The sequence below is a fragment of the Rhynchophorus ferrugineus genome, unplaced genomic scaffold (genome assembly GCF_030347505.1).
Source record: "Rhynchophorus ferrugineus isolate W39M unplaced genomic scaffold, kcgeb_rfMv2 rfM2, whole genome shotgun sequence".
Classification (NCBI taxonomy): domain Eukaryota; kingdom Metazoa; phylum Arthropoda; class Insecta; order Coleoptera; family Curculionidae; genus Rhynchophorus; species Rhynchophorus ferrugineus.
Genome location: NW_027472581.1, coordinates 45,943,690 through 45,959,876, shown reverse-complemented (window position 1 = coordinate 45,959,876; position 16,187 = coordinate 45,943,690). Strand labels below are relative to the sequence as shown.

General features: G+C 33.3%; 1 protein-coding gene across 1 annotated transcript; it reads left to right on the top strand.

Annotated features, from left to right (window-relative positions):
• The first annotated feature begins 9,218 nt into the window (after positions 1-9,218).
• Cyp18a1 (Cytochrome P450 18a1) lies at positions 9,219-12,550 on the top strand. Its single transcript, XM_076395661.1, has 5 exons — positions 9,219-9,690; positions 10,061-10,449; positions 10,686-10,848; positions 10,914-11,178; positions 11,537-12,550. The coding sequence occupies exons 1-5, from the start codon at positions 9,327-9,329 to the stop codon at positions 11,940-11,942; spliced, it is 1,587 nt and encodes a 528-aa protein (XP_076251776.1). The 5' UTR covers positions 9,219-9,326; the 3' UTR covers positions 11,943-12,550.
• Positions 12,551-16,187: the final 3,637 nt, after the last annotated feature.

Sequence of the window (16,187 nt, the reverse complement as noted above, 5' to 3'; positions counted from 1 at the left end):
ATCAAAATTTGATTGACCAGGTCTACCCTAACATTACTTTTTAGAAATGCTATGACAACACAAACACACATGTCATTTTATTCTGCTGACATCAAACTTCAAAGCTATAAAAGTTATATTCATAGAGTAATATATACTTTATGATTATATTTTACGAAAGTAACACCGTCAGAGATGTATATCTCTTTGAAAACCTCAAGTTTCGTGTCTGAAAACGTGCATTGGCGGCACGCATTACTTTTCTTATTTAATCAAAAGAAAAAACCGTTGAAAGTCATCGTTTGTAGGTAGAATCTTACGGTGATCATGCTCTAACCTTAAAAACATGCAAGTCATAGTTTCGAAAATTTGAAAGTAGTGATGTCGATGTGCAAGACAAATAACATTCCTTAGACCAAAAAAGTTTCAAGATACGAAACTACAAGAGTTACTGGACGAAGACCCAAGCCAAACTCAAAAACAATTGACAGAAGCGTTAAATATGTCCCAAGAAAGGATTAGCCACCGATTACAAGTAATAGGGAAAATACAAAAGATGGGAAGATGGGGATCACATTAATTGAATGATATGACATGAAATATCGTTTGTGAAATGCTGCTTCAAAGTCATTTCTGCATTGAATAGTAACGGCTGATGAAAAGTAGATTTATTTTGAAAACCCTAAGCTCAAAAAATTATGATTACCGGCGAGGTCGGCTCATCGACTCCAAGACCAAATCGTTTTGGTCGCAAGAAGAATTGTTGAAAATCTGGTGGAACATCACTATAGTGATCGGTACCGAAAACAAAGGATCCATTTGAATCATGCATTAGTCGTCTAACGTCGTCTAAAGACGTTTAGAATGGGCTCGAAGACACCATAAAGTGATTTTACAGTACGTTAATGCACCGTCTCATAAAGCAATATCGGTCAGTGAAGCATTCGAAGCCCGACTATCAACTTTTCGTATAAATGGGTCCTTGTAGAGTACTAATTTCGAAGTAGTTAGAAAATGGCGGGATAGATGGTTTTGCTCAAAGGATAAACAGTTTTTTTTGGAATGGCATCCATAAATTGCCTGAAAGATGTATAGAATCAAAAAGCCAATATTTTGAATAAATAAACTTTTCCATTTTCTTGGAAATTATGTAGTTTTTTTCCAGAAAAATCGGTAATGATGTTCCGGTACACCTGGTAACAGATGCAGTTTATAGTGCACTAGGGACGATCATAAGGATGCTCTCTTTTGAAATCAATCACTTCACTCGAATAAACTCGCTTACCTTAAATATATTAAGAAAAGAAGACTGCTTGAAGTTGAATTGGTAATCGCTCCGCAGGTACTTGAAGCATTCCTTGATAGTTTGAGTGAAGTGAAGTCCAAGTGGAGTTCAAGCAAAAATATCGTAATAGTTGAAGCTGTAAGACCGCGAAAGATGGATTAAATGTGTTCAAAGTCCACTGGCCATCCATTATAATTAAGAAACAAACATGTTTTGAAAAGTATCTTTAGCAATCGTAGCGCACGCATAAAAGCGGAAGAATCTGTTTGTAATTACTACCGTAATATAAACCGTACTAAATCTTAAAACCTAAATCTAAAAAAAACAGAACAGTTGAGAAGATAAACAAAAGTACACTGATGGACGAAGAAAAAAACATAATTGACATAAATTTATAAATTCGAATCAACCCTTTGTCCTGAGCAGATGAGTACGATCCTGGACATAATTTGATGTCCTGAACTCAGATTTTCAATCCATGTGTCAAGATTGGTTTTAGTCTTCGAGTTTGCGCATGGTGGTAGTAATACAATCTTATAAGCTAACAACGTTGCACTAAATATCATTTTAACAGGCTTTTGTGCTGTTATTGTGCTTCGAAACATGTGAAAAAGTCCTATTGCAAAATTGATTCAACGTGTTTTTTTACGTTTGTGCATGTTATATGCTCGGTAAACGTAGAAAAATCATGACATATCTACTCCATGATGCGTATTTGCATTATTTTCGTTTTGCTGTAGTAAACACTTATGAGCTGTGGGTAACGAAATTGTTTGATAACGCGTGCAGAACAAACCTGTGCAATTAGTCACTTCGTGAAAATATATACTTTTCATTTACTGTGCCAACGTTATGGCGAGAACAGGAACATCATGTAGATGACTGCTACTTTTGGTCGATGAATATTGTGGGTACAAAGGCAAAAAAATTCGCAGTATAGATATCCTGATGTAGCATCAATTTCGAAGCTAGTTCCATGCATGCGCAGTGAACTATTGCCAATTGGTCTAGGTATAAATGCAAAGATGCCTTAAGTACATAATAAAGCTGTTTCCAAAATATGCATAAATATATAGGTTATCATACGCAAAAATTAAAGAAGAAATGTGTATAGGATCTGATATTCGAAAACTAATTGCTATGCAAAGTTTACAAATTGTTTAACGCCTGAAGCAGCTACAATAGTGCGTTCAAAAGGTTGTTCGAAACTTTCCTACTAACAAGAAATTACCGAATTACAAGCACACAATCGACAAATTATTGCAAAATTACCACGATATTAGAGTGCCAATGTTTCTCAAAATATATTTTCTGCATTCACATCATAACTTTTTTTCCACCAAACTTGGACAACACGAGGAGCAAGGAGCAAGAAGACCATACCAACACAGCGAAAATCGAAAGACGATACCAAGGATTTAGGGATAAGGCATGATGAGTGATTACTGTTGGACCCTAATACGTGACATTGATTCCAAACAGAAAGTCAAGGAACTCAGTTCAACTTTAATTAATTTCTGATTTATATTTTTAAATTGAATTTTATTGGATATTTCAAAAACTAGAAACAATTTTAAAAAACTGGCTGATTTGGATTCCGCCCCCTAATTTACCTTATAAACAACTTTTAGTTGCTCTGGTCTAAAATTATTTATACTTGTGTGGTTAATACAACTATAAGCTAACCAGTGCATTGGTTGTTTCTCTAAGAAAGAAGTGTTAATATAACGGTGAGTATATATCAAACTGGAAGAGTGCTGAGTGAGGTGTCATCAAGTCCCAGACTAGACATACATGTTTCGTTTACATTAGAATAGTACTGAACCGGCAGCGTCATTAGTGCTATCTGTTCAATACTTACATCCTATATAACTTACATATATGGAAATCGTTTGCGCAAAAAGTCAGAAATCAGAAGAAGCTAAAACAAATTAAGCTAGTGTTTGATCTTAACTATATTTTTCCTCATTGAAGGAGGTCACTTTTAGGGAATTTTTGTACGCAATTATTCCAAAAAGTTACAATAATAGTTTGAGCCTATTAATTACCCGTCCAGAGGTAAACTACGAAAACAATCATTTTTCATCCCAAACGATGATACTAACGCTTTCTTGGTGGATTTCACAACGAGCCTCAGATCCATACAGTCCAGTTCACACTGCTCATCAGTTTCTTGTTTCAATCCAGAACCATTGTTTTTATAGCCCATTCTGCGCACATTTTGCGTTTATTAGTATTTGTAGTGTATTTTATTTATTCTTTACATATGTTACTATATTTCATACTATATACACCATACCATATTTCCTACTTGCTTTAGAGGTTCTAAACCCAAATGTATTATGATTTTGTTGAATATGACGCAAACGTTTAGGTTAATTAATTATCTGTCATAACAATAAAACAACGAAGCCTTATTAGAAATTCAAAATTTAAAATAGAACTAAATTGTCCAGCCAGTAAAAAAAGAATGATATCGTGATACGACTAACAAACAGAACAACATACAACGTTCGTAGACGAGGAATACTTTACATAAATAATATAACTTGATTAGATATAATGGCGTCATACAAAAACGATGCTAGATCCGGCCATGGTCGAACTAGAATTATTATTAATTTATGTGGGCTTATAAAATCAATTTTACTAACATCAGATATAAAGAAGAATATAAGAATGGTCAAGGATACTGATCAATAAAATCGAAATAAATTAATTATATTTAAGGTAGTATTAAATATAACTCACAAATAAATTTCTTACCTTCAACAGAAGAAGACCATCAGTTAAGTAATGTTAAACTGATTTAAAACAATATTTCATTAGATTGAACATAATCTAGTAGTATCATGTATTTTTTCTATTCTTTTATTCTAGTTTTAGGTCCAATAAGCGTCATTTGTGAGGAACTTCTATTCTACTCTTTTAAATTGAAGAAAACTGCTAATCAGGTTCAGGAGTTCTTTAGTTTGCATATTCAACGGCAATTTGAGTGCCGAATGAACTTTTCAACTGCCTTCCAACAATGCAGTTGTAATACATGATTAAGCAGGTGCAAGTGAAGTACCTTGTCATTTCCATCGATCTTCTTGTCGATGAAATCGTTGCCAAAATAATGATTTTTCTAAACGATTTCGCAATTGCTCCAGAAACATCTAAGATAAAAATTCTGCCAGTTGCCATCGTTCACTAGCTTTATGAGAATATCGTAGGGATATTTTTATATTGTTTTTTTGAAGGGTTTATCTCAATGCCTCGAAATCGTATTGGATCTCGTGTCTCAACTATTGATTAAATGCATTGTACATTGGGCATTGTCATTCCTAATGCTTAATTGGTAAGTATCAAGCATTTTTCGTTTAAAAACTATTAACGCTATTTATTTACGTGACAGGAAACAAAACTGACAATGTTGTGCAACAAAAATCATTACATGTTTTTTATAACTCACACAGCACAATATCTACCAGGTCAGCTAGTGTGAAATAAAATAATGTGTATTCTTCTATAATAGCAACTAATTATGTGCAGATAACAGAGATTTATTCTTATAGAATATTCTTTACATTTAGTTTCCTTTCTCTTTAATGTACTGCTTCCAATAGACTTGTGCATCTAGTTTCATCCCAAGGTACATAGGATGGATGAAATAATATAAACACATGACATATACACAATATTTATTTATTAATAGGGCTTTGAGCCACCATTTGCTCTCAAAAGGGCTGAAATTTTTCGCAGAATAAATATCATATGAATAATTTATGAATACTTTCCAACGGAATGTTACTATTTCTTCTACCAAAACGTTCGCCAATTACTTCAATAATGTTGGAGATCTTTCTGTTCTGAAACTCGCCATAACGGTTCAATTATTTTGAGATCTGCCAATTGTGCTGGCCGGGGAAGATGAATGATATTCCATATACCTTAAACTAAGCCTGGACTTCCTGGCTGTATGGGCGCATTATCATCTTGGAATATGGCAGTGTTTGGCAGCAATGTGCTAGTCATAGTAAGAACTTTATTGAAGATATCGAGATTTTCATTCATAATAATCCTGTCGGTAGTGTGAATGAGAGGATCAGCTGAATATCGCAATATAGCTGCCCAAATCATAACGAGATCTCCTCCATGCTTGATTGTAGGAAGCAGGGAGTTTGGATCGTAGCTTCTTTTCGGGTTCTCCATACATAAATCCGACCATTTGTAGAAATCAATATAAAGGATGATTTATCGGACCATACCACATTTTTCTAATCGTCAAGTGCCCAGACTTTATGACCGTTGCACCACTTCTTCGCAGTTTAGCTTTTGCTTCCGCTATTAAAGGTTTGGCAATTGCGACCCTTCTATGAATGTTAGCTTGGTGGTTTTCTGTAAATTCTAAAAAAACACTTTTCTTTAGTAGTTATTTAAAAACTTGTGTTCTGTATTTACTTATATGTGTAAGCTGTATTTTTAATATAATGTCTAGTGACGTCAATGCGCTGATATCTTAATAAAAATATCTCTATAATGTTTTTCTTATATTTAAGTCTAATGTATAAATTCTAAAAACTAACGTGAATATAAGAACATTAGTGATAAGTTTGTTATTGATTTTAGTTTATTGATCTTTCAATCTAAAACAAGGAAGCTTTGTTAATAAATATCGCGCATGCATTTTTGGATTTCCTCTTATGTCATATGCATGTGTAATTATTAAATATATTAAACTCTATACATTAACACTATTAACCTTTCACTAATCATATATCCGTAATGGATAAACCTATAATTTAACTAATATAATATGCTATACTAATATAATATAATATGCATACATTTGATATCAGTTGAATATATTAGGTGCGTCCATAGACTTTGATCAGCGATATCTGTTAATGAATTTTTTAACATAAAATAAGTCTTATTCAGCGTACACAAAGATAAATCTTTACCAAAACATCACATCGATGTTTATTAGTTTTGTATTTTTATTTGAAGTAACTTCAAGCCGATGCTCGTCAAACACTTTTAGGAACTTACAGTGGCGCCATATCCTCCATTTTCTAATTTGGTTACAACGATTTAAAAGTGGTGGTTTTGATATCAATGATTGAGAATGGCATGGATTACCAAAAAAGTTCGTATTTCAAGGTTTAATCGACGAAATCTCGGCTGAAATTCGCAAAGAATTTCTCAAACAGATTAACAACTGAGACGTTTACAACATGCGAAAGGAAAGATGTAAGAGGGGTGGGGGTGGTCGGTAGGTGAATGACTTTCATTGCTTACCAGGTTAAAAAGAATATTTTTCTGTGGCATATTGTGATTGACAATGTAAAGTGGATCTAATATGACCTGTTACAAATAATCTTAAGGTCATAGAGATCAAATGAGTATATTTTCGAATAAAATTAATTTTCCGATTATAAACAATATAAAAATTTCTAAAAATATAATACTATACCTAATATTTCGCATAGCAAACTACGTAAGATAAATAAAACGTATGTTTACGTAGTATCTGGCCTTCAGAGTTTATCATTTTCAAATAACAGAAAATAATCGTCAACTTAATTGGTGTCTTGGAAATAAAACATTGTAAGCAAAATCAATGTGACTCATCTATAATTACCTTTTGTTTTTATGTTTGATGTTTCAATTTCGATTCATTGTAATATTAATAGAAATTGTTAAAACATTGATGAATCATAATTTATTTTATTTTAGATCCATAACAAATAACATAATTTGCAAATATATTATATATGTAGTCAGAATATATTTGTTGTTCGGCATGTACAAATTAATTAACATAAATAATACATGCATAGCGTAGGTATTATTAAATCCCACACAAATTAAAGTAGTTCAAATATTAAACCAAAATAATGACTAGGAAATCTAATTAAAAATCAATTAACTGATTTACTACTTATGTATATTTAATACTGTTATAGGACGTTTAATTTATTCCTAACATGTTGAAAATATTTTATGTCATTTAGAACGCTTGGCAGTTGCTGCAAACACCTATTCGTACCAATTCTCTAAAATATCATTATTTTAAAATAATTTATTTCAAATATAATAGTTTATTATTCATAAAAATAAATAAATACCAAAAAATAATTGATTTAAAAATAAAATTTGAGTAATATATGACAATGAAAATTAATACAAAACTCAGTTTATACTATATTTATGGGATACATAATATAATGATATAAATATATAATCAAATGCCGTAGAAGTATGCAAATAAAAATAACGTTACATATATTTTTATTAATAAAAAAAACAACTGTAATTTAGTGCATTTAAATAAAAAATATTTTATCTTTTTTTAGTATAAATTTTTATAACAAACGTAAACGTATTAGAAAAGTATTACATTTTGTCCATCTAAATAATTCCTAATAAATATGTCAAAAAAATAAAACACAGTTTTTTCAGCAAAAATTTGTTTATTAAATTAATTAAATATAAATAGTTTACATTATAGTTAGTTTATAAAAAAACAATAATTAGTTTGAATAACATGTCAATTATTAATATATATTAATTTCACTACTAAAAACAGCAATTTATTAATAATACTACAACTGTAAATTATTATTCTTACAATAAAATTGAATGAAATGTATCATTTTTATTTTGTAAATACTAATTTTAACAAAAATAAAAAAAATAATAAAAAATAGATAAAAAAATATCTTTATTTTATAAATATAATCAATATGTAATATAAAAATAATTTTTTAAAACATTATATATAACTAATGGCTTATATTATCTTACTTAATATTAAATACATACCAACAAGATAAATAATAAAATTTATAATATAGATGTCATAAATTTATATAATATTTATATAATTCACAATATAGTTAAAATATGTAATGAACACAAAATTATCAACAATATTATGATTTTTAAACTTCAGAAAAACTACAACAATAATTAATAAGAATATTATATAAATTAACCCAATATTACACATAATTTTAATGTTACATTTTAATAGTTGTTTAAAAAAATGGTTCCAAATAACTCATGAAAATAATGTTAATTAAACAAATGAACCGCATTCTTTACTTTTTCATAAAGGTATTAAAAATATATGATAATATATTGTAACAAATACCGAACACCCTTAATTCCCAAAAAACATGCCTAGCTCCCAAAATGCAGTAGTACATTATTATTCACATCGATATTCACATACAAAATAAGTATTTTATGAAATTATAACAAATAATTTAATGATTTAATTAACAAATTTATTTAAGAAATATTCTAAATAAATTTTAAAAATATTACTAAATGAATACAGTGAAATAAAACACACGTGTAAACAGTTACAAATAATTCATTTATTAGAGAAATAACAATACAGTAATTTATTTATATAAAAGTCCATTTCGCCTAGATACTGACACATTTTATTAAAAAAACAATATTTATCGCAGTTTTTCTCCTTTCCAAACTTTAAAAATGTTGAATAAATAAAAAAAAAGAAATGATAAAGTGAAAATACCTTTAGTTTGGAAAGAAGACCAGTACTGAGGCTAACACTGTGGAGCACAATAACGAAACAAAAACACAAATTTTCAGGCAGAACGTGGTCGCGCGATGTTTTAGAACAACGAAGAAAATCAACGAAATATAAAGACACCGGAAAAACTTCCGAGCAAGGTTTCGATAGTACGACTTTGACCTTGATCTTGATACTGACTCGTCATCGGCCAAGAGCTCACGAAATGCGCCAACACCACCGACACCGCGCTGAATGAATGAAACGACGGGTACCACTACGAGGCATTGGTAGAATTACCGGTACGATCGTTGATTGGTGCGTGGCTCGCTCCTCCTAACCGATACAACGCGGTTTCTCCCCCACCTGCACCTTTGCCACAGTAGTAGATTGATGTATAAAAGCAGAATTACTACAAATATCACATCAATAGATATATCGTGCACTCAAGAACACTGTTTAAAAAATAGCACGGTTGCACTCGCAAAAAAAAACAAAAAAAGAGTGAGAAAGACAGACAAACAAATAAATATGTTCGTGTATAGTGCCTCGATACTGTGGAACGCGTTAAATGAAGACGCGACCAGGAAGATCCTGCTAGTGTTCGTCGTCGTGTTACTGATCGTCCGATCGCTTCAATCCTGGCTGGAATGCAGGAGTTTGCCGCCGGGACCGTGGGGATTGCCGGTTTTCGGTTCTCTGTTGAAAATTAAAGGTGATCTTCATCTTTTCTACCGCGACCTGACGCATAAATACGGTTCGTTGATATCCGCGAGACTTGGCTCGCAGTTGATTGTTGTTTTGAGTGATTACAAAATGATCCGTGACGCGTTCAGGAAGGAGGAATTCACGGGCAGACCCAATACCGAGTTCACCAACATCTTAGAAGGTTACGGTAAGTTCCACGGATTTATTTTCTTCTCGTTTGTTACATAAATATTTGCATGTGATTGGCATATATTAGCGGCCTTCGGATGGACATCTCGCCTATCAATTGAACTGATAATGCTATCGGTTTGACCTAGTTTTGGTATCTCAAGCGACAGATAAAAAAATAACGCGTACGTCCCGTCTAGTTGCAGAATTCTATCAGGTCGCGTCTTCTTTCACTTTAACTTGTTTGTTCATTTTAAAACCATTTATTAGCGAGAGAAGTGTAATCATTAAATAAACAATAAAAACCGTATTATTTATATGTCACTCACTAATCGGCTTAAATGAAATCACAAAAGAAGTAGGAATAAAATTATTCCATTTCTTTACAGGCGTGATCAATACCCAAGGAAAGCTGTGGAAAGACCAACGACGGTTCCTTCACGATGGTTTACGCCATTTCGGTATGTCCTACTTGGGATCGCGCAAAGCCCAAATGGAAAAAAGAATTGTTAGCGAAGTCGACGATTTCCTTACTATTCTTAAAGCAAGCAAGGGTCAGCCGATAGATCTCAATTCCGTCCTGGCTGTATCCATTTCCAATGTTATATGCGACGTGCTGATGTCGGTAAAGTTCTCCCATAACGACGCCAGATTCATCAGGTTCATGGAGCTCATTGAAGAGGGCTTCAGACTATTCGGTTCCTTGGAGTACGTGTTTTTTATCCCGATCCTGAAATACTGGCCCGGTCACAGTTACACCCGTCAAAAAATCGCCAAGGTAAGCCTTAGATCGTCCACTTTCCCTTTTAGTGTGCCGCGAAAATATTTCAATCAAAATACGAAGATATGTTAATCATAAAATCCAGTTAGCCTTGACCTTAAACCAAGCAAAATTCTTTATCTAAATCGTAAATTTAACGCGTATAGTAGGAGCACAAACAAGAATATCGATCACTTTCGATTTCGTTGCGAATAAATTAAATCTGATTCGTGTTTTTTTTTTGTTATTTCCAGAACCGTGAAGAGATGGCTCAGTTTTTCCAAGAAACAATTGACGAACACCGAAGGACATTCGATCCAAGTCATCTTCGCGATCTTTTGGATACCTATCTGTACGAAATCCAAAAAGCAAATGAGGATGGAGTTGGACATAATTTGTTCGAAGGAAAAGATCATGGTAAGTTTTTAATATTAGGAAATAAGGATCAGTTTTGTAACAATGTTTTTGTGATTTATTAACAGATCGTCAAATGCAACAGATCATGGGTGATCTCTTCTCTGCTGGCATGGAAACCATTAAGAGTTCCTTACAATGGGCTGTCTTATTTATGTTGCACAATCCTGAGCATATGAAGGCCGTTCAAGAAGAACTGGACCAAGTCGTCGGTCGTCATAGGCTACCAAAGTTAGAAGATTTAGCTTATTTACCAGTGACGGAATCCACGATCCTGGAAATTCTTCGGATCTCCAGCATAGTTCCAATGGGAACCACTCATGCCCCAATTAGGTGAGTCCCCCAAAAGATCTTAATCTGACGTAGGTGGCATTAAATGAGCCAAAAATAGAGATAATTATTTTTTTATGATCGGCTATGGCAATGTAACGAATAATTTAAATTCACACCTGCGAAAAAAGTGAAAGTCCTTGTAAACCTAAAAATCATTTATATATATATTTTTCGGTCGATGAACCTACACAGCGGTACACTGTCAGACGATTTCTTAAACAAATTTCGTAACAATACGCAAAAAGACTCGTTAATATTGTATATACCAGTTTAATGTACGCAACAGCAAGGGTTTTGACCCGCCAAAAGTGTGTTTATATAACCGACGTTTTAACTCCATCTTCGTTTTTTTTTTCAGGGATATAAAACTGAATGGATTCCTATTGCCTCGTCACGCCCAAATCGTGCCGCTGCTTCACGCCGTTCACATGGACCCCACTCTCTGGAAGGAACCAGAGAAATTCGACCCATCCCGATTTATCGACGGAGAAGGCAAAGTACATAAACCCGAGTATTTCTTGCCATTCGGAGTGGGCAGGAGGATGTGCCTGGGGGAGGTTCTTGCCAGGATGGAGATCTTTTTATTCCTGTCCTCCCTGCTACATTCTTTTGAAGTTAGTGCACCCGATGGTGATACCCTGCCAACCCTGAAGGGTATCGTCGGAGTCACCATCAGTCCTACACCATACAAAGTGTGCCTCAAGCCGAGAACGATTGCATGGGAGAACGAGGACGCGAACCTGCGGCCAGCAGGAAGTCACTAGACTTCTTGAACAGTGTTCAAGAGCACGGTCAAAGAGTGGTTCCTAAGTGAGGCACAGTACTTAAGCAGATTCAACAATATATAAAATGGGACGTTTTCGTTCGAAACGATCCTTTATTTGATCGGCTGTGCATTTAAAGTGTTCATATTCACCGCCTTTAGTATTAGATATATTGTAGTACAATTGCTAGTCAGGCATGTTCATCAGTTTTACCTAGTTTTGCAATTCCATACAAGCCATAGATTTTTACCATTTTGACTTGTCATTGTTGATTATTATTTTTTTTACTTTATTCGTAACCATATTTGTGTGGGGTTGTGAGTGCTACTTTGTTACCGAAACGAAACCATATATTTTTAGATTTAGACTTTATTTATTGTAAAGTAACGAACCGTGGTCGGTTTCTTATAGAAACCCTCCGTACGATATCAACAATTTATACACGCAGATTGTATCATCCATATTCATCATCGTAAATATAATTAACGTTGTAAATATTTTGTTCCGCAATTGTGCTTAAAACAATTTTTGTTTTTTTTAGAGAGCAAGACTTTATATTAAGATTTGTTATTTTAATGAGTTTTAATAAAATATAAGTTAAAAATAAATTAATTTATTTTAATTTGAGTTTTAATCATAGGGTATCACGGTCCTTATAGGGTACCATTCAGTGCTATCTGATATACTTTGCTACATTTTATACTAACTTTGTTAAATTTTATTCAGAATAAATGGGACGCTACAATATATTTCATTTAAATAAATAGAATTGCCCATTCTTCAGAAAGCATATGGATTTCCCATTGTAAACATGTTTGGTTTACGTGCGAAGAGAAGTGCTATTCGGTGAAGCCATGAAATCATTGGTCCAAACGAATAGGGAATATTATCTGAAAAATACAGTCGTTTCGGTAGGACATGCCATTGAACCATTTTCCCGTATGATATTTTTATTTCTATAATGAAATTAGTTTCTTAAAAGAGCGGGAACACAACAACCTCAATTTATAACGATATCCCACGATGAATTTGAATTGAACTTATAGTTCCGGCACTTTCGGCTTTCCACTACGTTTTATACTTTCAACACAACTTACAGCTACAACTTGTTTCGTTTAAAATTATACTTCTAAGAACATCTGTGTTACGCATCTGTAGATGTTTCCAAATTAGATCAATAAAAATTCCCTGAAGACGACGCTTACTCGCTGAAAACTCGGATAAACAATAGGAATGTGAGATGCCCAATCACTAATATTTGAAGCGTGTGTTAATGACAGATGCTTTTGATTTAACGTCTTAAATTAGGCAATTGTATGGGTCTGTATGTGTATGTGCCACTGTGACAGTATAGATGCACCTCTTACGTTTAAATTATTTAAAGATATTTTTTCTATAGTACAAAAAAGGATATTCTAAATCTTGAAACCGTAGAGGAATCGTACTAGTTTTCTGATAGCTCTCAGGAAGTTGCAGAGATTGTATAGAAATTTCTTCAGAATGTACCAAAATAATATATCGCATTATAACTATGGATAACCGATTTTCTATTTTTTTAATTGCGAAGATAACTTAAAAGTTATTGCAAAATTGCAACAATTTGTCTTTCATTCGGTTTTTTAAAGTCGTCTCAACATATATATGTTATTTGGCGACAACAACGCGAACTTTCTGGATTAACAGTTTACAAGAAGTTAAAATACTGAGAGACTGTTTATAAATAATAAAAAGTATGTAAAATAGAATATAAGTGTAAATAGATAAAACCACTAACTGAAATGCGCAAGAATATGTTTAAATACAGGGAGACAGTTTGCATATAACAAAAAGCGGATAAAACAGAACGTAAATGTCTATAGATAAAATAATTACGTATATACGAGGGGGAATCAAATGTAAACGGTAATTTTACTATTTAGATTAGCACTTAATTCCGATCTAGGGGATTCGATGCTCGAGTGTTCTTTGGTTTATGAAGAGAGGGGCGGGGGCGCGAAGCAAACGATGTTTGCCCATTCGACACGTCTTCATTCTTCATGTCAATACCAAGCCACACACCGCAGTTTTGACAAGGAATAAATAGGAAGAAATCCGCTGGGAAACCCATGATCACCCTCCTTATAGCCCTGACTTGTCACTTTGTGCTTAATTTTTGTTTCCGCCCTTGAAATGATCACTTGGAGGTAAGAGATTTGAAAGCAATGAAGAATTTGAGGAGTATGTAGGCAATTGGCTGAGAAAAATTCAAGCTTCCAAATCGATGGTAAAAGTGTATAGAGCACGGAGGTAACTACATTGAAAAATATCAAATATTTAGTTTGTGTATACCATTGATCAATAAATCTATTTTACTAAATTACCATTAATATTTGATTCCCCCTCGTAGCACTGGACTTGGACACATAAAATGGATTTTTTTTTTTTTTTTTTTTTTTTTTTTTAATTATATACATTGTTACTAGTCGTTGCCGACTAACCTACAATTTGTCCTTATAATAGCTTAAATCTAGGTATATATCTAATAGGACTCATCAGTCCTACATAGTCTCTAACATAATAATAATTGTTTTAACACTTTGAGTTTTTTCTAATGCACCTCACTGCACTACACTACAACACACTACACAAGTTCAAATGGTTTGGTCCTTTTGAGTCTGCGTCCGGTTTTGGTGTTGTCCAAGAGTTGTAATACTTCGAAATTAACATGAGAGTGAAGTCTCTCCTCATGTCTCTTTGCAATTCTTTTAATTTCTTGATTGACAGTCGGTATCTGAAGATCTCGATGTAAATAAATGGTCCGGTAATATCTGGGTGCACCTACGATGCTTCTTAGGACTTTGTTCTGGAAAACTTGTATTAGATTTATGTTGCTTTTTGCGGAACATCCCCATAATTGTATTCCGTATGTCCATATAGGTTTTAATATTTGTTTATATAGAAGTAATTTATTATGTATAGTTAATTGAGATTTTCTTCCAATTAGCCAATACATTTTTCTATATTTTAACTCAAGTTCTTTTCTTTTCTTTTTGACATGTTCCTTCCACCGTAGTTTTGCATCAAGTGTCATTCCGAGATACTTAGCATTATTGCTGTATGGTATGACAGTGTGGTTTATGGTCAATGGTGTAAGCGCGGCCTGTTTATAGGTGAATTGAACATGCACAGATTTGTTTTGGTTAATTTGTATTTTCCAGATTTGGGTCCATTTATTTATAGCGTCAGTAGCCTGTTGTAGGTTTCTGGTTGCATCTTCGCTATTGTTTCCGACAGCAAGAATAGCAGTATCATCAGCAAATGTAGCCATTGTAATGTTTTCGATTTGTGGTATATCACATGTATAAAGTAGGTATAGAATTGGCCCCAGTACACTTCCTTGTGGTACACCTGCTTTAGCTTCTTTTATTGTAGAGTAAGCTTCCTCTTGTTTCACTCTAAACATTCTGGCTGTGATGTAGGATTTTAATAGTTCGGTGTGTTGCTTCGGTAATATTTTCTGTAGCTTATGGACGAGGCCTTTGTGCCATACCTTGTCGAAAGCTTGTGCTACATCTAAGAATACAGCTGAGCATACTTTATTATCTTCATAGGCTTTTTCAATAACATCTGTTATTCTATGCACTTGATCAATCGTTGAATGTTTGGTAATAAACCCAAACTGGTGTGTTGGTATTAGGTTTTTTCTCTCTATAATTGGTTTTAATCTTTTCAAGAGGAGCTTTTCAAATACCTTAGCTATCATCGGTAACAGTGAGATAGGTCGATAAGCTTTTATATCATTTGGTGATTTTCCAGGTTTTGGAACCATTATTATTTCAGCCATTTTCCAAACGTCTGGGACATATTTCAGTCGAAATGCTGCATTGATTAAGTTAGTGAGCTTTATAATACCCTTTCTTGGCAGATTGTGCAGCAATTGCCCTGTTATTAAATCATAGCCTGGTGATTTATTTGGCTTGATGTTTGTTTTAATAACGTTGGTGACTTCTTTCGGAGTTGTTAATTGAATTGTCGAATTTTCGCCGTCTATGTCCGGTAAAGTATGTTCAATTTCACTTTCGTTTGGTTTGAAAGTTTTCTCTAAATGGTCAGCGAATGCTTCTGCTTTCTCCAGGTTGCTGCGTGCCCAACTTCCATGCATGTTTCTTATCGGAGGACTATGTAGACAGGATCGTTTTAGGTATTTAGTGGCTTTCCAGAGCGAATAGTCTGTGTTCTTGTCGTCTGTTAAATTTCGTAGATAGT